General features: G+C 43.8%; 1 protein-coding gene across 2 annotated transcripts in view; it reads right to left on the bottom strand.

Annotated features, from left to right (window-relative positions):
* The window catches only part of PAXIP1 (PAX interacting protein 1), a 31468-nt gene extending 27175 nt beyond the window's left edge, over nucleotides 1-4293 (bottom strand). Inside the window, exon 1 of one of the 2 annotated variants that reach the window (XM_063415954.1) lies at nucleotides 3859-4293. In XM_063415954.1, coding sequence (XP_063272024.1) covers nucleotides 3859-3948 — 90 coding nt within the window. In that variant the 5' untranslated portion in view covers nucleotides 3949-4293. The remainder of the gene's footprint in view (nucleotides 1-3858) is intronic. The other variant, XM_063415965.1, reaches the window with a different exon arrangement.
* Nucleotides 4294-23298: the final 19005 nt, after the last annotated feature.

Genomic DNA, 23298 nt, shown 5'->3' with positions numbered 1-23298 from the left:
TGCCAAGCAGAAAAACAGGGATAGAAAAATCACAATTCACTGAGGAAGTAATTTTGGCACTTCTTGACTGAAGTTTCTGACTTTAAAACTCCATTTAAGAAAACAAAAGTTAACTCTTTTTTTTCTGCAATGGATGAATACTACCGAAAGAATTATTCTAAAATTACCAAGAAAATTGATCATGAGCTTGCTGTTGTTGTCACCTCTGCCAGAAACAGGAGAGAACGTTTCCATTTTGCACACCAATCCCTAAATCACAATACACCTTCCTGCATGAAATCCAGTTAAGCGTAAAGAAACACAGGATGCTGTCATTCCAAAGGGAGAAGCTAAAGCCAAATAAAGCACTTTTGAAAACAGAAGGTATTTCAGAACAGTCTCAGCACATGAGCTGCCTGTCTCACACAGCTCCCCCTGAGTTACAATCCCATTCAACTGCTCATTTAGGGGAAAGCTAAAAAAAGGAGTGAACGTCACGAAAACAGAACCCAAATATGACAGCATCAGAAAGAAGCTATAAATAATGTGCTAAAAGTATGATTTTTTTATATATCAAAACAATGCTGCATTACAGAACTTGTGCAAAGCATCTGCTTATACAAAAAGTTACACTGGTTTCATGTAGTAGTTTAAACACTATAAACATGACACATAATAATGCATTTGATTATTTTATATGTCATGAAAAAGACTCTTCCTAATTTAGCTCACATCAACTTCAAAACTTCTCTCAGAGTACACAAATTCTTCAGATTAAGTAGTGCCTGGACTGAAAAGCTGTATTAGCACAATTAAAGAACTCACACTGATATCAACCATATACCTGTAACTAGAAAACAGAATGCTGAAAAGCCTTGATATGAATACTGTAAAAATCAAGCATTTTAGGTATTGGTTTATACCCATTAAATGAAATTTTTTGGGGGGTGGAATAACATTTTTATCTTGTTCTCCCCCACTAAAATCTGTGTTAGAAGAAACATAAGGAAGAGTTCAAAATTAAAATGTAAGACAATGGGCATAAAAAAATAAATTAAACAAAATAACCAAACCCCAAATACCCTATTCAAAGACCTTGTGCTGCATTGCATTACTTTTTATCTCTTTCTGAAGGAAATACTGATTTTAATTGGTGTTTCCAAAACATGATAGTTTGGAATTTTATGTTTGAGAAAAGCAGGAAGAGCATTTATTAAAAGAAAAAGAGCAGCTGACATCTATTCATCACCCTCAGGAGGTGTGAGGAGAAAAATGCACCCAATGGAATGGAGTGGATCTGAAGTTGAGAGCCAGCCTAATTCTCCTTCCTTTGCCAAAGAGCACCTCGGCACAATTCCAGACTTTTGTTTCCCTTCCAATTTATGCTGCACGTGCTTTAATAGGCAGTGGGTATGCAGTTATTCACCTGAATAATTTTTTTCCCTTTACTCTTGGATTTGTTTTGATTAGTGTACTCACTTTTGCTTAGGCCTGTTTTAATATTTATTACGGTAACTGGTTTTCTGTGAAACCATTTAGAAATTTAAACTGATCAAAGTGCACTTCTCTCCAGAAGGTGAAGGAGGAAATTCTTTGCAAAATCAAGCTGGCATCCACTTGTGTATGAAGTGGTAAAAAGCACCAAATATCTCTGTAATTTTTGTATCAGTAATGGGGCAAATTTCACTCTAAGAACTCTTGGAGTTTGATTTACAATTCCTGCATTCTGTCTTGGCTCAAAACACACCTGATAAATGCTGCTCTACTCAGGTGTCCCAGGCTACCACAGAGGACACCCACAGGAGGGTGTCCTGGTCTCAGCAAAGATAAAAGTTAATTTATTCTCAGGAGCTGCTACGGTTCCGTGGTTTGGATTCCAAAGGGGAATAATGTTGATAACACACTGATATTTTGGGTTTTGCTAAGTCATGTTTATCCTAAGTCAAGGACTATTTTTTCGTGTCTTATGCTCTGTTAGTGAGAAGGTACAAAAAAGGCTGGGAGGGAGCACAGCCTGGACAGGTGACCCAAACTGGCCAAAGGGATATTCCACACCAAAGCATGTCATGCCCAGCATATAAACTGGAGGAGTTACCTGTGAGAAGGACTGATCTGGGGTCAGAAATGAAGTCTGGGATCAGTCAGTGGACAGTGAGCGATTGTATTGCGCATCACTTGCTTGGGGTTTTCTTTCTTTCCCTTTTTCTTACCGTTATTATTTACTATTACCATTATACCTTACCTGGTTTTTAAATGTTTTACCTGGTTTTATTAAAATTTTTCTATCTCAACCTACAAGTTTAATTTTTGAATCTCCTCCCCACAACACTGCAAAGGGGTGGGGGTGAGAGAGCAGCTGTGTCGTGCTTAGCTGCCAGCTGGGCTTAAGCCAGTACAGAGGGTTCTCCCAGGAGCTGGCCCCGAGCTCAGCTGAGCCCAGCCCAGCCCCTCACTCTGACCCAGCTCTGCCTCCCAAGCCAGGCAGAGGAAAATTCAATGCACCGAATTTGGGGCCCCATGACAATGACTCTGACTGCAAAGAAGAATAAAATTCAACATTTTATGAAAGAAATGCCAGTTTAACAGAAGGCTTGTCTACTTGCTGTATGGGAAATCTGCTCATTGTCCTCCCATGCCAACACATAACTACGAGCAGGCCTTTCAGGACACTACTTCTATGACAAATGATGCACAAGAGTGCTACAGGATTTTTGCACTCATCCTCATACACATAACACTAACACTGCTGCTGTAGGGTTTTTTGGTAAGCACAGGAATTTGTTATTTGAGCGCTAAGCCACTATTAAAAATTTTATGTCTAAGGATCTAATGCCTAAGAACTAAATTTGCTATCTTGAGACCTGTCTAAAGAAGTTTTCATCCTGATCATTAACTGTATTCTTCCTAGATTGTATTTCTTCTACCACAGTAGGAATGAAAACCATCTGAACAGGCCAGTGCCTGTGTCTCCAGGTCACTTACAGGCATTCGAAGCTCAGTGAGTGCCAGGACAGGAGGCTAAGGGAACCCAACGCTGAACTAAGATTTTACTGCAGCAGATACCAGACAGGCAAAGACTTTAAGTTCAGTGTGCAGCATACAGTAACCAGCTTGCAGAAGCTGCTGTCCTAAAGCTCGGTACGGTGCACTTTAAACACCTGTCTAATTGGACACGCCATAGAAACTTTGTTTCAACCACCTTTGCCCACCACGGGTGTTATTCACTGCAGGGCCACCTGCATTACCCAGGGCGCTGCCCCAGGGCACGGCGAGAGGGCCGGGCGGCCCCTGGCCTAAACGACACCAGCAGCACACCGGGCGGCCCCGGGGCGGTACCAGGGGCCGGGGCCGCGCCAAGGCGGGAAGGTCTGTGTGGGAGGGAAGAGCCAATCCGGCTCCCCGTGACGAACCTTCCCCACGGCCTGTCCCTGTGAGTCCGCACGGAACCAGGCACAGGGAGGGGCCGGGCCTGCGGAGCGCTCGAGTCGGAGGAGCGGCGGCCGCTGCCCCCGCTGCCCGCCCGGCCCGGCCCGGCACAGGAAGTCCCTCCGCCCGCTCCTCCTCCGCTCAGGCGGCTCCGGCGGGGCCTGCGCGGCGGGGCCGCGGCTCCCATGGCGGCGGCGGCGCTTCCCGCGGGCACGGCCGGGATCGGGGCCGGGATGGCGGCCGGGATGTGGACCGGCCGCCTCCCCTCCCCACCAGCCATCCCTCACGGTCCCTCAGGCGCGCGCTCCCCCCCACTCCCGCCCTTTCCCCGTGAGGCGGCGCGAGCCCCGAGCCCGCGCGTGGTAGCCGGACGATTCCACAGTGCCCCCCCACGCCGGGAGTGGGGGGAGACGAGGGGGAAAGCGGGAATGATCTGAAGGGATGACCCGGTACCTTGGGGTCGATGTCTCCCACCACGAAGAACTTGACGTCTTTGAACATCTCCTCTGGGACTTTCAGCTCCTCCTCGTCGTCCGCCAACATGGTCCCGGACGGCGGCAGCGGGGGCTCCCCCTCTGCCCGCTATTCCCCCGCGCTCACTGTGGAAAACCCGCCGGGGCCCGGGTCTCTCCCGTCCCCCTCCCCCCGCAGAGCCGCCGAACCGCGCGAGCAAGGCGCGCGCTGCGGGACACACCATCCCCCGCCGGGACGTAGGGGGGGTGAACGGGGGAGGGGAGAGCCGCCCCCACAAAGCGGCTCCCCCCGCCCGATCAGCCACCACGGCTCCTGCAGGGCCGCGCCCGCTTCTGATGTACAGGCGCTACTCCCTCTCCTCCCTCTTTCCCCGAACCGGTTCGGCATACAGCATCCGGGTCTAGAGCTCCCCCCGCGCGGGATGCAATGGACTCGCCCCGAACGACAGAGGCGGGCAGCGGGGATACCCGGCCCCGCCCATTGGCGGGGGGAGGGAAGGGGAGGGAAGGGCACCGCCCCTGGCCGCGCCCCTCGGCTCCCCCAGGCCCCGCCCTCGTCAGGCCCCGCCCCCGTCAGGCCCCGCCCCTCGGCCCCGCCGTGAGGGGACGCGGGCGATGGCGGCGGGCAGGTTCAGCCGCCAGCGCCAGCCAAGAGTTGTGGTGTGTATTGCCGCACCCGGCTCGTCAGTGAACACACCGAGTACTCCCGAAATCATAGCATCCAACCGTGAAGATGTGAAAATACCTGTAAAGTCATGGAGTCCCGCCGAAATAGGGCATTTTCCCTCAGCAACTACAAAGTATGCATCTACATTGATAGTGAACCGTTCACACCTAGAGGGGGATGTAACTTACCCAACTATTTTAGATAACACAAAACAGAAGTAATCACTTTATATAAGTTATAGCCAACAGAAAGAAACGAGCGCTTTCAGAGCCGCCTTCTTGTTCCATATTTTAAACATTGCTGCATTGACAGGGATGTTTAAACTACAAATATTAGATATTATAATTGTATCTATATAATAAGCACTCTGCTTTCCAAAGGAGTTTTGGATCCCCTCATAATACTTTGATGTGGACAATGTTTCCCTCCCATACTTGAAGCAATGTTAAGAGATGGCATTGCAAGACTTACCAAATAAAAATAAAGAGCACCTACTGTTTCCCTCCTTCCTGCAAGGCCTGTCTCACTTTCCTAGGAGGAAACGCTGTGGTTTTTACCTATGTTATTCTTGAAACTATGGTAGAAACTATAAATCAATTTAGAAGCCATTTATTCTACTGGATAAAATTTTAGTGGGTAAAGGCTTCACCCAGGTCTCCTGGATCTCCACATGACATCGTCCTCTTTCTACTCCAGCTATGTAAGAAATACACAACTTATCACTTGTCCTTTTTCCACTCCAGAAAGAACATTTGGTTGAAGGTTTTACTGGTTTTCCCACCCTCCTCCCGAGGAAATTGACTTTTTAAAGTGAAAATCAAACTAAAACAGCCTTAACTTTTATATGGTACACTTTTTTGTTGTGGGGCAGGAAAAAAGATAAAAATAACCATCTGCTTTTAAATCATTTTATCCCTTTCTTTCAACAATTCATATTCTCATCTCACTTTCTATCTTTTCTAATAATCCTTGTTTAGGGTAATTTTCTTCTGTGCCGTGTGTTTCCTGTCTTTGAAAGGACTTCTCTGAGCTCTGCTTTCCTTTATAGCCACTCTCCAGGCTGCCATGTCCAGCCTTTGCTTTCTTAGTTCCATAATTCCACTCTTTCCAACTCCATCTTTGATCCATTTTGACTATTTCACACTAAACTGAACTACTTTGACCAAAATCTTTCTTCACCTGCAGTGAAATAATTTTCATACTCCTCTTGATCAACCAGATTTCATTAACACCAGTGCTTCCTGAGCTTCTTTTCCTGTTGGATTTCATTGCTTCTGTAATCATCTGCATCTTCCAGCACTGGTAATTTTCACTTCTTTTCTTTGATAAATATAGCTATTTCTCAGGTTTCTATTCCACATTCTTCTCTGGGTTCTTTCCTCTTCCTGATGTCATTCATTACTTAGAATCATCTTTCCCTAAATTGTCCTTTCCCACAGAAGCACTTTCCTTATATCTAAGTCCTCACACTATCACATATTCCCATTCCACACAAAGAAAACCAAAGTTTTGTCCTCCAAGGGTTTGTCCTCTTGATTTCCCTTCTCTGCCTATTTTCTCGTTTACTCTAATGAGTTCCTCCAGCCTTCCTATCCTTTGAATTTTCCAGAGTCTCCAAGAATTTCCAAAATTCTTTTTGAATTTTTGGTTCTTTGTACAACTCTACGATTAGAAATATTTCAAAACAGGCATTAGGCTAATACTGGCAAAAAAAATAATGCAAACAACCTGCACACATTTTTCATAAAATCGCCCCTTCCCAACCTTTCAGCTGGAGTTGCAGCTATTGCAGCGTTGGGTGGGACAGTCTTGGATCTCCCATTTGTTCAGCTAGTCAAATCAGAAGAATATGAGATGAATTTGCTATTTTAAATCACAACAATTTTAAAATCCTCTAGAAACAGAATGCCAGCTTACTGTGTCAAATCATTGAATTTCACTGCAAAAATCAATTTTCCACAAATAAAAAATACCCATTCATAAGGGTAATTGTAATTATCCGTAAGGTTAAATCATTGTTTTTAACTAATTGTGATAAAAATCCAAGAATAAAGTGTTGTTCCATCCACAGTATGGAAGTGTAATGAAATGTGAAAAAAAAAGGAAGGTTAAGAATTAACCATTTTAAGTTTACCAGAAGAAAACAGTTTTACAAATTTGGTCCTGGGTAGCGAAGAGAAAGTTGTTTTTGCCCTGACCTGGGATGGGCTTTTGGGTCTGTACTCCTCTTCCTGAATGCAGTAAAAGTAACTTTGCTGAGGCACTGGATGCCTAAACCCTCTCGATGCTCTTTAACCACAGAGCTTTTGATGGAAATGGGAAGGATGAAACCCTCCCACCCTCACTCCCCCAGATGAATAAGCCCTGGAAGCAGCTCCTGGACAGAGCCCCAGAGCTGTGCTTGGTGAAAGCAGCAGCACTTGGAAAATCTTACCCAGATCAGGATGCCAGGCAGTGCCCAGCTGTGCAGCACAGCCAAAGCAGGGGTGTTTCTGTTATGTGCCATGAAACATTCACAGCAACAACTCTGCAGAAAACCTGCCTGGTGGCAGTTCAAACACCTGTGAGTTCTAATGGCCCCAATAAGAAATTTTGTAGCTCTCAGTAGTGGATTGCACAGAGAGGGTGTTGTGTTATCAGCAGTGCTACTAATCTTCTCACACAGAAATTACTTTCTTTATTCAGAATATTTTTGTCTTCAAAATGACCACTCCCAGAAGAAAAGGCTACTCCCATGACTCAAAATTTTTTCTCTTTAAGTAGCTTCTAAATAAGCAGTGGAATTAAATTAATGAACTTTTTTTTTACTTCTTTATGTATTTCATGAGTCACCTGTCCAGAAATTATTTGAATTCTAGTAATTAGACTATTTCTAACAAAATTGAATAGTTCCAGTTTCACATCATGTCTATGATCTTGTTTCCAGACCATAAGAGCAGAAAACTAGATGGAAAAGGCACCTTTTTGAACAAGGAAAATATGTTATTGAACAAGAAAAATACCCCCTGAATTTGCCAGAAATAAATTCTGCCTTCTGCTCACAGGTCAGCACACAAAACTAAGTCAAATGAGTGGCCTGGTCTCACTGCTCAGCTGTAAAGTGCTTGGCTGTATTTTTCCTCGATATGGATTTGTCAGGGTATGAGCTAAAGTTTGTCTGCACGAGCTGAGTGACAATGGAAGGAGGGGGAGCCCAAGCAATGCTCTGCAAGCTGCTCCCAGCCCCTCCCAGGACCATCAAAAGTCTGTCCTCACAAGCCAGAGCAGCACGGGGCAGAGAGGCAAGTGGAACCCAACCAAGGCACCACACAGGGTCCCCAAAGTGTCCCCAGGGGGAGAGCAGGGTGAGGCCATGGGTGCTGTCCCTGTTGATGAAAAGCTCTGAGCTGATGTGACAGTGGCCATGTACACGTGTGTGTCATCACCAGAGTCCACAGAGATGTGAGCAGTGCATTACCTGTGCTGGAAACACTCCTCTGATCTCTGAACTACGAGAGCTCTGTACACAGAACTTCATGAGCATGTTTCCAGAAGAACTGTGTCGCCCTGATTTTTTCAGCTTTCTGATGTTTTCATTGTTTCTGAATTATTTCTCACATGAGTGTTATAATATATATAAAATATATATGTGTTATAATATATAATATATGTGTTATAATATATAACATGTATAACATATGACATATAATATATAATATATAATATATAATATATAATATATATTAATTTATTATATTTTATTTTTATTTTTATTATTATATATTATTTATTATGTATTATTTAATATATATTATAGATAAAATATTATGTATTATGTATCATATATATTATATATATTATATATATTAATACAAGTATGTTTTTCATTCTTCTCTTGAGGAGGGAACAATTTGATGAACTTCTGGTTTGACCAATGGAGTTGGAGAGGTGGTAACCTCATCCTCCAGTCCATGGTCTTGGTGAAAATACTTATATATATATTGAGTCAGAAAATAAACATTCTTCTTTTGTCCTGGAACTGGACACAGTTCGTGTCACTCATTTCGTGTCCTATTGTGACAACTGCGATCTAAATTTTGTATTTTGTTGCTTGCACGAGGTGAAAGCCCACCAAGCTGACAAGGTTTGTGCAGACAATTAGTCTTTGCTTACATAAATGCCTTATTTGTGTGCACAAATGATTATATCAAAAATTCATATGCACCTACAATGTCATATTTAGGCATAATTGCTTGTGAAAAAACAACAGCTTTATTTTTTTATCTTGTAGTTAATTAAATTCAGAGCTTAGATTAAATTGTATATTTGTTTTACTCCAGTGAGCAGAAGGCTTTCTGAGTCCTTTGTTAATAATACATACTTGTTTGGTAGCAGCTGGCTCTCTAGATGTTACTTTTCCAACAAAATATATATTCACAAAGTACTCAGTGTTTTACAGAAGCTGGTGTTAGTTTCAGTGTGCCTGGAAAGTTGTTGAAAATCCCAAAAGGCATGCTGCCTGCGTTATCTCCATTCCCATTTCTTAATGTTGGATAAGATCTGCTTTTTAATCTGAATTAAAATGTGCAAAACAGGTACACAGAGGGCTCTGTTTTGGCTTGAGCTGTCTATGCATTTTTCCTCTTTCCTTCACTGGGACTGCTTGCAATGGCAAATATGATTTATAATTAAAAACTTTCTTATTATATGTACAGCAACACTGAATCCTAAAAGGCTCCCTTGGAACTGGTAGTTTCATTTTCCATTCTCTTCTAATTCCAGAACGGCACTGAGAATCCCTTGTCATTTGCTTGACAGTTTTCTTTTTCAATGTAATAGTTGCAATTTTTTTTTTTTTTGCAAGTGCCAAGTAGCAAATTCTACCTTTACTCTAACTGTGCATAAAGGAGCAAGGGGGGAAATGTTCTGATTAGCACATCTTAATGTAAGGATATTTTTTGACAGAAGTGAGGCACCGTGGTGAAATAGGGGATATGCTCCTTTGTGTTACCTGCTAAGGAATGTGAAAGGCTCATTCAACTTTACAAATAAATTCTTTCTATCACACTGCCAATAACCACCTCTATATAAATTACATATACATACATACTTACTTATATATATACATATATAAAACGTTATAACACTTTCTTAATGAGTTTTGGACCTGATTGTATTGCACCAGGAAAGAGGAATGCAAGTCTTCCCAATGCTCTGGGAAAGAACAAATGATTTGCCACAAATAAATATGATACTGTAATTTATGGACTCCATTCTTTGCACCTCAAGAGAAATCCTTGCTTCTGTTCCAACTAAGGTACCTACCAATTTCTGTGTATTTTCTGAGTTTGAGAAAAAATGTGAAATATGGTGGGTAATTATCCCTGTGGCCCTTCTTTGTAGCTTGTCAAGATTTACATCATTTACAGGCTTTCCTTTGGGGTAAATTAGTATCAGCAAAACAATAGAGAATGCAAATTTCCCTTTGAGCCTGGGCTTTCATTCATGCAGGCTTGAAAAAAAGCTAATGAAACACGAAGCAACCAAAATGAGTTTTTCTAGAAATGAGCAAATTTGGCATTATTTGTGCCAAATCCTTTTTATGTTATTCAAACAACACTAATACTTGAATTTTTTTTACACTATTGATGCATAAATGCAGAAAAAGACAACTAAAGTTGGCAGCATTGCAGAGCATATTACAGAACAGCATGAAGAGTGATCCTGGGTACTGCTCTGAGATGATCTCCAGTATTCATTGATGGCTTTGTGCTTTTGAGTAGAGTGAAAACCCTAAATTTGTGCTGATAAAACATTGACACACGCATTGACATCACATCACTCTCTTTCTTTGTGATGTCGAGATAGCTAAATATTTCCTTTACTCATGCAGAAAAAGGAATGGACAGAAGACACTTGCCTGAGGATGCATCACTGCGCTCACACAGAAGCTCCAGTGTCTCGGGGGTGACTGTGCTGATCTTTCTGGGAACACTCATTAAAAGTGGCTGGTTTTCCACAGGTTCTCCTGATTCAGTTAACCAGTGCTGGCTCAGAGCAGGAGGTGACTCAGGGTTCCTGTTCTGGAGCAGAGATGGGGGCAGCAGCCACACAAGCCCACCTGTGCCACCAGGGAAATTCAGATGTAGCCGTGGGGTCTTAATGCTAAAACCCACTGACAAATATTTCATTGCTGACATGTTTTCACAGCAACTGCATCATCCTCACAATTCCTCCAGTTTACCGAGTGTAAGGCCTGAAGGCCACTTAAATTAACCTTCCTCGTGGAGCCCTGGGAGCAGAATTGATGATTCCATTGTCCCTAAAAGCAGCTCCAGCCTGGGAGCACGTTTCTGCTTTAAGTCCTTCCCAAATGCTGAAGCTTAGAGCAGCATTTTCAGGGTGGCTGAAAAACAGGTGCCTGCACATTCTTAAATGCAGACACGGGTAGACAGAGTTATCTGCCTGTGATGTGGTACAGAGAAGCTGAATGTGTTTGTCACACGTTTGTGGCTGCAGCTTTGGGAAGCTCTCAGTGTTTAGACATGGATGTGACTGCACTATGCAGACAACTAGTTATTGCTGCTGGATTGAACTCCCACTTTCTGCAGAACAAACCTGATTTCTATTTCTCACATATTTTCAAATGAAATGAAGAACTTACATTGACATTCTTGAAAAATGTGTTCTGACAGCATTCTTATAACAGCCTTGAGGCCAGAAGAAACCAGCGGGTCTTCCAGTCAGTTTTTCTTATCATTTGCCCTTAAATTTCACCCCAAATACTCCTTCTCTGAGCTAAGGTAATATTGAGTACTAATCTGAAGACATCCAAAGATGAATCCACTGCTGCTCTTAACTGATCAATCTTAACAGGACCTCGGAGCCACCTCAATTAATTACAGATTGAGTATGCCATGCAGGAAACATTATGAAATGAGACCTTTGTTACTTAAGTACCATCACATTGAACCCCTTCAAGAAGAGACCAGGCTACAAAGAAGTGATTTCTTTTTATTTTGGCCTATTACAGCCCAACTTGTTACTTCTCTTTGCTTAAAGGGTCATCCTCCTCCTCAAAGGACCATCCTCCTCCTTCATCACTGAGGTTTCTGCCACATTCATGTCAATGTTGGTCATTTTTAATCTTTGACACTGTGGCAGATACTCACAGATACCTGCTTAATCTTTGAAGGAGCCACTGAAAAGGTCTCTGGGTTTATTTAGAGCTGGCTCCGTTCCCTTCATAATTTAGAGCAGCCTCAGGATCCCAGGACTTCCCACATCTGAATTCTCAGTGTTGCAAATGGAAGAAGAAATCGTGGCGTGAGGCAGCAAGCACCACAGCTGTAATGATCTTCCTTCAGGGAGTCAATTACATTTGCTGCTTGCCTTATGGCACACGTAGCTGATCACTGTGTGAGGGCCAGGGTGCATTTGTTTAATGTATCCTTGAACTCTTATTACATTTTCCACTCATCTTGCTAGAGCCTTATCTGCAATTACACTCCTTTCCATATGCCCCGAGCTGTTATTTTTTATAAGACCAACCTGACCCTCTTGTATCCAAAATGTCACTGAATTAAATCAAAATTTTATACTTTTCAACCTGAACAGTTATCTCTTGATGCACATAACAAACAGATAATGAGATCTGCATTTTATTAGACACAGTGAAGCTCGCTGATGTTTAACTATTAGGCAGAACCATTTTGCTGCTCAGTTACAATTACATTATTTTTCTCTGTGGCTGGATAACTGTCAATTGATTTAATTCATTTTAAATGTGTAGTATAGTATTTTCCTTAGTGTTGTCTACATTCAGAGAACTGGATACGTTTCTACACTTTTTTCCTAAATGGGAGGGGACTCCCCTATAGTTTCTCTACAGGCTAATATTTTTGCTGTAAACTTTTGTGACAATTTTCCCATGCTTTGCCTCTGAGTCAGGGGTACTTCAAAATCCCATTCTTGGCTTTAAGCATATCCTCAAACCCTGCTCATTTGGACGGGATTAAAGCACATACTTGAAATGAAACAGTCATGAATGAGGATGGGTTCCTGAAATAAGTCCAGCTAAAAAAGGATCCACATTCCAAAGCGTGACATGCCCACCATCAAACTGTAGTGCCCTGCACATCCTGTGCTTTATAGTACATGTTCCTAATTTATGATTCACACAGTGCTCATAATGATGAAATGATAACAGCATCAAAGTGGGAGCTAATCAATGCAAATAGTTAGGTCCAACACAGGGCACGAGAAGATCTGCTCTCCCCAGAAGGGGCCAGCTACCACGTGATTCTCCTGCGTGCAGGGAGCCAACTCACGCAGTCATAAATAATCCACTTGGTAAATATCAGAAGGTTACATACCCTCTCTGGTTCTGTGTGCAGATCCCTGCTCTGGCTCAGTGCAAAGAAAGGGAGACATGCAGAGAGGTGGGTCTGACCCCCTTTGCATTTTAAGCCAACAAGAACAGAAGGATATATGTCATAATTTACTATTTATCTAAATTTGTGGAGGGTAATTTCTCATAAAGGGCTGCCTTGATTGCTTACTGAAAATACCTTGGAGAATGGTCTTGCTTTTGTAGAGCAAAAGCATGTCTCTCTTGACTTGAAATTATAAAGGATATAAAAGATAGTAGAGGAGTATTATTATTCAGATTAAAAAACTAAAGCTTGTTTCAGATAGGGATGTCTTTCTGAGATTTACTTAGCAATCCATAGGATTTAGATATCTACATTTTAGACATCTCAGTTTAATATAGACAAAATTCTTATTACATTTCAGAGTAATAACTCTTCTTGAAATGAATGGGAGAGATTCATCTAGAGCCATAGATTGCTTCAGAAAATCTATTTCCTCCCCTCTTTCACTGACATTCACAGAAAGCAGCTACCATAAATTTTTATAATAAATGCTAGGCATACGGATGGCTAACTCTGTTTGCACAGCCTCAGCCTGAACAGCAAACTCACCTGTGCAGAACAGTCCAGCTGCTTGTTTATTGGTAATTGTTTGCAAGATGCACCCTTAGGAACCTGCTGTGGTTCTCCATGACTGTGGTGCTATTTTGTAACACTTGTCATTAATCTGAGCCTATAATGTGATCTTTAATGGGGCAGGCCTCTCACTGGGCAGGAGGGACTACCTGGGACAAGACATCAGGATTTATGGTTCCTTACAGTCACAGCTGTCATAAAAACAGAAAATGTCCTTGAAATGAAGAACAGGCACTGTGGAGAGATCATTTGTCCTTGTGCAACTTCCTCACAACGCGTCAAGCCCAGGACTGCACTTGCAGCCTCCCATCAAGACGTGGCTGTACTGCAGAAGGGATGGTGGCAGGAGAAGGACTGAGCACCCACAGCCAGACTGGCTGGAGTGATGCCAAAACTGGAGGGACAGGAAGCACATGTCTGTGTGGGCAGCTCTGCAAGACTGAGAATACTGCCAGGAGTCAAAGCAAGGGACAGGAGATGTCATATGTGTGAATGATGGATGGAAGGCTTTAAAATGTGAAAATGTTAGTAGGGTTTGGGGTTTTATTCTATTGAATTTTTGGTTGTGGTTATGCAGTTGCATTTATAACCCTAGCCAAGTCAGTTGCTAGTGGGGATGTAGTAAAAGCTGCCTATATTAACTACTCTAGTGCTCAGGAAAACAGAGGAGAACAGAGAGACAGAAGCATACAATCAACATGCTGAAATGTGGAGAGGAGGAAGGACACTGAGAGTCTGCCCAGAAAGTTCTGAAGTTGTATCAGGTCAAATGAGAAGTCCTTTTAACCAGTGATTTCTTTATTTCCAAAATGAGATTCAGAATTTAACTGCATAAGCCACCTTCTCTGCAGATGACTTTAATGAAGACACCCCATTAAGTATGCGCATATCAGACCTTGAATAATTCAGTAGTGTGAACATGGAAGACTTTTTACTAAATTTACACCAAAATCTTGATAAAATCAGGAAAAAACTTCTGTCAAAATCTGAAAGCAGAAAATAACCAGAGAAGAAGTGGAAAAATTAACTGCAAAAGATGAGCTTACAGGAGCCACCAGCTGACCAAGTCCAAGCAGGTCTCTTGCCTCAGGTCAGCCTCTGCAGGGACAAGAATTTCATCATCCATTGCATCTAGCTGGAGGCAGCTGAGGAAAGGGAGGGGATGGCTCTGAATGGAAAGGAGAAACTCACTGGTGACAGATGCCAGCAGCTCCCCCCAAGCCTGGTGGCTTCACCGTGTGACAAGGCAGGGGTGGGCACACATCTGGACCCCAGGGTGACTCAGAGATGCTGGCCTCAGCCCCTCTTGCTGGATAGGTTTTCCTATCACCATCTCTTGCGTGAGTGTGTTCCCAGTGTCACAGATCATGTCTCCAAAGCGGGAGCTAAGCATGAAACACAGGGAGATGCTGCAGCTCACACAGCACTGGGCCACCACCTCTGAGCTACAATCTACCAACCTTAACTCACAGATCAGCAGCCAGAAAAAAACCTGCTCTTTTTAATAAAATGCAGTGCTAGACAATTTAGAAAGGTCTGGCAACATTTTGTTGTTATAGCAGTGAATATTAGTTGTTAAAAATAATGATGCTGCTAATAAAAAACCTTGTGAAAAACAGAGAGATATTCAGACACATTTATACAAGCACTTCCATCCCATGGGTTCAGCAAATTTTATAGCAGTAGTAAGTAGACTGCTTGATCAGGTACTTGCTGTCATAGAAGGGACCAAAACAAGATATTTCTAACATGATACTGTCAAATTCTACAAAAGAAATTATGTTTGGGGACCATTAAAATGGCTGTCTTTGTTCAAATAGCTGGAAAAGTTTGTTCTCATGCCCATGATCCAGGGGCAAGCCCTTTATCAGCCTGCAGGAGATATCTGTAAAGACATGGGAGCAGACTCATTTTAGCTGCAGACAGAAAGTGTGTGGTCACAACTGACCATTTAACTTTTTCTAACTTGTAAATAGTTTCTCATTTGTATGAACCTCTCACTCACACAGCAACACAGGTATGAAATATAAATAAGCAAAATTCCACAGCTTTCAATTTTTCTATAATGACATGCCATGTTGTATGGCTTGGAAATACTGGGAATTTACCTTACTTAAATTAAGACCCATTCTGCTGACCTGCATGACTTGGGCAGGCTGCGGCAGGGAAACATCCAGCCACACTGAATAAATAGAGGGAATATTCCAGAGCTGGAAGGAAGCATAATGTGAATATGAATCTGAGACACTCAGTGGGTACCCTAGCTGAGAAAAGTGTACAACTGTGCCAGCACTTCCTCTGGCAGGTAGGGATGTGGCTGTTCAGGGATCTCCAGGGAAGAAGGCAGCAACCAAAGGCCTGTAAGGAAATCAGGCTGTTGGAGTGGAAGAAGAGAAAAGACTTCCCTTGAGGATGGCATAAATGGTTTAATTTTTGCACCTATTACCAACTAGTTACTATAACAAAACTAGTCCTGAATGTTAAGGTGAGCAGAGGTTTGGAAATAAGGTATTCCAGCCAATATAAGTGGGTTGCCCAGTGGGCATGGAAAAACACTGACAAGGAGTCAAAGGGAATGTAACGGGGATGAAAGCAGGTATATGAAAAAAAGTGGAAGAACTTCTGGCTTAGAAAACAGTTGAGAGTGATTTCTGTTCTTAATCTGGTAAATGGATCCTAAAATGTTTTGCCTTTTACCTCGAATGAACATTTCCAGACTACGGATGGATTTATGTAAATAAAGGCTCAGAAATCTGCCCCCTGCAAGGCAGCAGAAAGGTAACCTGGAAAACACCACACAACAGCAAAACTCATGTTCAGCCTCACACTATATCAGCCTTCCCTATAGCTTCACACCTATGGAAATTATCTGTCACCATGCATACAGCTCAAGATAAACAAACCTCTTCCACAACTTGGCATACAGAAAAAGGGTCTGAACTGAAATGGTAATTGAGTTTTAGAGACCCATCCATTTGCTGTCATCGTGCCATCTGTTTCCCTGGCAGAGTCCTGACAGCTTGCATTGACAGCTTTGATTGCCAAAGCTCATATATTAAGTTAGATTTACCTAGTCTTCCCACACACAGTTTCTTATTTTTCTATGGCCCTGCTATTCTAGATGATTCACAGAACTGCAGGATACCCTGTACTCCCAGAAGCATAATATATTTTCATATTTTGAAACCTTTTTTTTTTTAAATCAGAAATATGGATATTTTTCTGTTGTGATTTGTAAGCCACCTGTAGACACCAAGTCCACCAGAGTCAACAGAGAGATTTACTTCTCAGGGACTGACCATGGGTAACAGAGATCACAGGTGTGGTGTATGTATCTGTGAAGTATTTGGTACCACCAGAGTAATAAATGAAAACTGCAGATGCTGTATGAGGGCAGGACCCCCGAGGGAGGCTCCAAGTTATTGCATTACTGTCACAACTGCTCACTGCAGAGCACCTTTGACTAAAAGCCAATATGATGCCTAGCATAACTCTGCTGACTCTCCTAAAATTACACAGATGATTAATGTTGCCCCTTAAGGTATGAAAGAAGAGATAAAATTATTTACATTTAATTTCTTTACCCAGAATGGAACTTTAACTGCGGCAGTGAATGATGCGGGAGTTGCCCTCAGACTTTATTAAGTTACGTTCCAGCTGGCCCTCTGACCATGAACATGTTTTTCACTATGCAAGAACAAAAGGTTTAATTCCAGCAGGAGTTGATTGATGTTGGGCAGAAGACAGCTAAGCACTCCTGGCAGTACATTTACTGAGACATACACAGCAGTGCAAGGTACCAGAGTCCATCCTGCTTTTAGGCCAAAGGAATTACGGCCACATTCAAAACACACAAGCACTGAGACACCACTGACTTTACATAAGAGAGGACAATGCTCTAGGCAAGGCAAGAGGCTGCTCTGTTGAATAGTTTTTGTTCTTGTTCTTTGTTCCTGTTGCAGAATTAAACAACACCTTAGTTATGTCAGTGAAATCGTTGTCCTGGTTTTGACTCGACACAGTAATTTTCTTTTTAGTAGCTGGTACAGGGCTGTGTTTTGAATTTAGGATGAGAATAATGTTGGTAACACAGATGTTTTAGTTGTTGCTAAGCAGTGCTTACCCTAAGTCAAGGACTTTTCAGCTTCCCGTGCTCTGCCATTAAACAAGTGCACAAGGAGCTGGGAAGGAGCACAGCCAGGACAGCTGGCCCCAACTGGCCAGAGGGATATTCCCCACCACAGAACATTGTGCCCAGTATATAAACTGGAGGGACTTGCCTGAGGGCACTGATTGCTGCTCAGGGATGGGCTGGGCATCCATCAGCAGGTGTTGAGCAATTGTGTTGAGCATCCTGTATGTCTCTTGGGTTTCACTCCCCTCTTCCTCTTTTTTCTTTTTTTTTTTTTTTAAATTTGTACCAGCAGTAGTGTCATTATTATTATTTCAATTATTAAACTGTTCTTATTTCAATCCATGAGGTCCACTTTTTTTTTTTCCAGTTCTCCTCCCCATTTGGGAGGGGAGCAAGTGGCTTCATGGGGTGACAGTCATTCAGTTGGTGCCTTCCTAAAGGAAAGCTTGCATGCCCTAAACTGGGTTAAACTTGCCTAAGGAATTGTTTTCTCGTCATACAAATAAAAGGCAACAGGATTTCAACTTGTTTAAATTTCTTTCCTAAGACAGGAAGTATTTTCAAAGTTCTTCATAAGCATCCAAACCAAGAGAACCCAATTTGGTTAAAAGGTCGCTCAGTGGGACACTGTGGGGGTGTGGGGCACTCAGGTCCCTCTTCTTCTTGCTCCAAGGTACTCCCACAATCCTACTGAGTCTCCTCGTAACACACAACAGGATTAATCTCTGCTTCTCAGTCAGAGAGTTGTTCCACTTTGAAGTAGGTAATTACACGTTACTGGGAGAGAAAGGCTGACTCTGACTGTGGCCCTTGGCTGGCATGTGAGAAAACCCCAACTCCAAGCTCCAGTGAATATGTGATTATTAACCAGAAACCTGAGAGAGAGCTACCCAGAGCAGCCAGCTGACTGACTGTGGAAATGCTTACAGGAGCTATGAAGCATCAGGATCCAAGCTGTGAAGCATCAGGATCCAAGCCTGTAGCCTGAGCTTTGATGCTTTGAATCTTGGTTGCCTTGGTTGGAACTAGATGATCTTTAATGTCCCTTCCAACCCAAACCATTCTCTGATTCTATGGCCTTGGTTTCAGAAGACTAGAGTGACATCAGAACTGAGGACGGGCTCTGAGGGTATGAGAACAACCTCACAGTCTGTGCATTTTCACTGTGGTCATGTTTGACCACTTTGCAATTGGAGAGGATGGGTGGTCTGCAAGTGTGTTCAAAAAGCATGGTTGGATGTGTTGTGAAGCTGGAGTGAGGCTGGTTGAAAGTTAAATGAAATTCAAGTGATGAGCACCTGAGGTTTAGAAATTGCTGTGACAGGATGCAAACTTACTGAGCAGTCTGGCTGCCAACTGAGCACAGCTTTCAGTAGTGGTGTGTATACACAGTGACAGTATGTGTTCCTTTAGTCCTTGTATAACCTAGCAGCTCCACCTACCCTGGAGACTGAAATTCTCATTGATTCATTGAGCATGCCCAGCAAAAACTCCTCCTGAGCCTTCTCCTCTCCCTTTTCTGCCAGTTATAAGGGCAAAAGTTCAAAAAATCTCCATAGAGATTAGCAACATAAATACATTCACCCTTTTCCCAGGAGTAGATAATGCTTGGATGTGCATTTAGGCAGTGGCACTGATGACATTGTGAATTCCCTCCTAACCTCCAACCATCAGATACATATCTAGAATTGGTAGGTACCTCCAGTAAATGGCATTTAATAGCAAGCATTATTTAATGTCTTTATTGGAGGGGATGCTGCTAAACCCAGGGAAGTCCTGTCACTTTTAATTCCTCTGGCTCTATCAGCAAAGATGTGAGATAATCCTGACCTTGTAACATGGATCTTTTCCTCAGAGACTTTCACAGATGTGATCATTCCTCAAGTATTATCCACTCACTAAAGAGCTCAGCCTTCTGCTTGCTAAATATCAACAGTTGTGAGAAAATTCATGATCTTACTAATCTGTGTAAAGTAAACAGCATTTTGTCCTGAAAAATAACAATATTTAGTCACCTCCAGAATCCAGTGCAGTGAATTCAGCCAACGCATCTAAAAAATGCAGAATCAAAATTGTGGAATGGTGCAGGTTGGAAGGGATCTCTGGAGATCCCCACTGAAGAGGGGATACCTTCAAAGTCAGACCAGGTCATTCACAGTGATGTCCAGCTGAATATTGGACATCACTAAGGATAGAGATTTCACAGCCACTTTAACTGATTTCAGACCACTCTCAAGGTGAATATTTATTTCTTCATTTCTAATTGGAATGTAGAATCATAGAATGGTTTAGGCAGAAAGGAACCTGAGACTTCATCTAGTTCCAACCACTCTACCATGGGCAGGGACACTTCTCACTAGACCAGAGCCCTATCCAACCCATCCTTGAACACTTTCAGGGATGAGGCATCCACAACTTCTCTGAGCAACCTGTTCCAATGTCTTACCACCCTCACACGAAAGAATTTCTTACAATTTAATGCTAGTCTGATCTAATCTAAACCTACCCTCCACCATCCTAGTTCTCTTACCTCTTGTTCTATCATTCCATGCCCTTTTAAAAAGTCTGTCTCCAGCTCTATTGTCTGTCCCTTTAGGTACTGCAAGGTGCTATATGGTCTCCCCAGAGCTTTCTCTTCTCTAGGCTGAACAACTCTAACTCTCTCAGCCTCTCTTCATAGCAGAGGTGCTCCAGTGCCTGGATCATCTTCATGATGATCTCTGGACTCCTCCAACAGCTCCATGTCCTTCTTATGTTGGGGGACCCAGAGCTGGATGCAGCACTGAATTTGGGAGGGTCCCACACAGCTGGAGCAGAGGGACAGGATTCCCTCCCTCCAGCTGCTGGGCACGCTGCCTGTGGTGCAGCCCAGGACACAGGTGGGGTTCTGGGCTGCCAGTGCACGTTGGCAGCTCATGGTGAGCTCCTCATCACCAACACCCCCAAGCCAGCACCTTACACTGTGATTCTCACTCATCCCATCCAATTGCTGTACACCTCTAAGGAGAGATTGCTTTTACCCTTTCTACGCCCATCCCTGAGGTAACTGGACACAGCAGTAAGATTTTCTCTTTAAACTTCTCTTTTCAGGCGTGACAAACTCAGTTCTTCCTGTCTTTACGCATCACACGCGAGTCTGCTCATCACCTTGATTACCTTTGACTGAATTCCCCCTGTGAGGAACCTCAAACTGGAATAAAATTCAAAGGTTTGTTGGCTAGAGGGAAAAAGTTATAACCCCAAACCTAATGGACACAGTCTTTCTCATATAGGCCAGGATGCTCGTGCTCCAGGATGTGTCCAAAGATTTATCAGGTCCTCCTCTCAATAAGGCTGTCTGGCCAGTAAATCTCCAACCTCTACTCTTGTATAGGTCTGTTCTATCCCAGGTGCAGACCCTTGCATTTCCATTTACATAAATATATATATACACACATATATACACGTATTTACATGAATATTTATATTTGTCTACATTCTTTATTTCCCTTTACTTCTCAACTGACCCATTCAGCTCCAGCATCTGCCAATATATATTTTTTAAAGTCGAGTAAGATAATGAAAGTATTAATGATTGTTTCATGAGAGCATAATCTAGTTTTCCTTTTTTAGATTTAATACATTTTATTTTCATTTCCCTTTAAATGTATTTTTTTTTCTATTTGTTCCTGAAACAAAAAATAATAATCTATTTTCAGGAGCAAATATTTTATAACTTGTGGTTGTGATTCTACTAATTCTGGGTCATAGGTTTTTCTAGGAAGAGCCCACGCAACCAAAAGCTCTCAACCTTGGAGCTGCTAAGTGTTTTGATCAATATAATGACAGTCAAGGATGTTTTGCACCTTACAAACCAGGAATTTTAAATCAAGAGGCTTTATGAAAGGCTGCAAACCCCATTTATCCTTTGAGTTGTAAGTAAAAAACCTACTCATTCCAAAATTGTCAGTATACTTATGCATAAAAGATAAAATAATAATTTCTCCCCCCAAAAGATGGCAGTTTATTTCCAAAAGGATGATATAGTCTCTAAGGCTACATTTGTTCCAGTACTACAGTAGGATGCCTGGTTCTGAGAATGAGCAGCACAGCACTGAATGAATTCATACAGGGAAGATCCCATCCCACCAGAACAAGGTCCTGGACCTGCTTTGGGTACGCTGCTTTGCATTTCCCTTGGTAGCACGGAGGAACAAGCAGCAGCGATGGAAAACATCTTGTTCATTACCCTTTGTTCTTGTTACTTGCTGTTTTCATTAAAAATTCCACAGAGATTCAGGAGAGGCAGGAGGAAGCACCTCCAGTTTGGCTTTACTCTCTGTATACCATCAGCATGGAAAGCATGGGGTACTCCCTGAACACCTCTGTTTGTGTCTTCTCCCCAACTCTCTCAAACTGCAGTTCACCAGCAAATGTCATTGTTGCATGATCTTAACATAGATGCCCTCCCCTCCTTCCTTCCTTCTCCCCCGAGAGATGCAAACTGTGAGCCCCACGTTAGCGCCTGCTGGCTTCTCACCTCATGTCTGACCCAAAAACCCTTTGGATCTGTTGTCCCAGGACTGTCTGGAGAAGCAGGGTGCCAGCACCAGCTCAGCCCTGCCTGGATGCCATCCATGGCTTGTGGGCTGGAGCTGGCTGGCATCCCTGGCATGAGCTGGGGCACAGCGAATCCTGCTCGATGGGGTTAGATTCTGACTTCTGCTATGAAGCCCAGAATCCCCCTGCTCATCCCAATTAGTGTGCTAAAAACCAGGGGAAATGCTGAAGCATTTCATTAATGGCTAATGTTATTAAATAGACAGTTAATAAGAGCAGTTAAGTGAATGATTATTTCTAATAAAAGGCCCGACAATTGCCAACAAGTTAGGAAATGCCAGAGCAGAAGTTCTCAAAGAAATAATCCCCTGCCACATTGCCCCTACACAGAATAACCACGGTTACTAACAGGTTTCCTGGCTGTAGACTGCAGCCTGTCTGGGAGCAAGGAAATTCCCGTGGCGCCTCACCAACACATTTTTAGAGGAGCCCAGGGAGGATTTCACAGGGATGCTAACTTTCTGCGGCTGGCACCGAATACGCCCCGAGGGGGCGAAGGCATCCCGAGACAAAGCCGGGGCTGATTCCTGCACGGTGCGGGCAGCGGGCAGGGCAAGGACAGCGGGCAGCGGGCCGGGGAGGGGCAGGGGCGGCACGCAGCGGGCAGGGACAGCCGGCTGGGGCAGGGGCCGCCGGCTCTGCCCTCCCGCTCGGCCCGGCGCCGGTTCCGACCCGCGCACGGACATGACTAAGCAGCACCTCTCCCTCCGCGGCCGCTCCCGCACCCGCGCACGGCGGGGACTCACCTGCCCGCCCCGGCCCCGCCAGCCCGCGGCGCGGCTCCTCCGCAGGGGCCGCCGCTCCTCCGCCCCGCTCCGGCCGCTCCGCCAGCGCCGCCCCGCTCCGGCCGCTCCGCGCCGCCCCGCAGCCGCCGCTCCAGCCGCGCATCCCCCGCGCCCGCGGAGCCGCCGCCTCTCGCCGCCGGGGCGGGCCGGGGGCTGCCGTCAGCCGCGGCTGACGCAGGGCTCTTCCCGCCGGGGATGAAGCCCCCGGCGGCCGCCAGCCGGGAGCCCCCGCGCCCGGCGACGCTCG

Source organism: Prinia subflava, chromosome 1 (genome assembly GCF_021018805.1).
Source record: "Prinia subflava isolate CZ2003 ecotype Zambia chromosome 1, Cam_Psub_1.2, whole genome shotgun sequence".
Taxonomy (NCBI): domain Eukaryota; kingdom Metazoa; phylum Chordata; class Aves; order Passeriformes; family Cisticolidae; genus Prinia; species Prinia subflava.
Note: the sequence above shows the minus strand (reverse complement) of the source record. Positions and strands in the feature narration are given on the sequence as shown.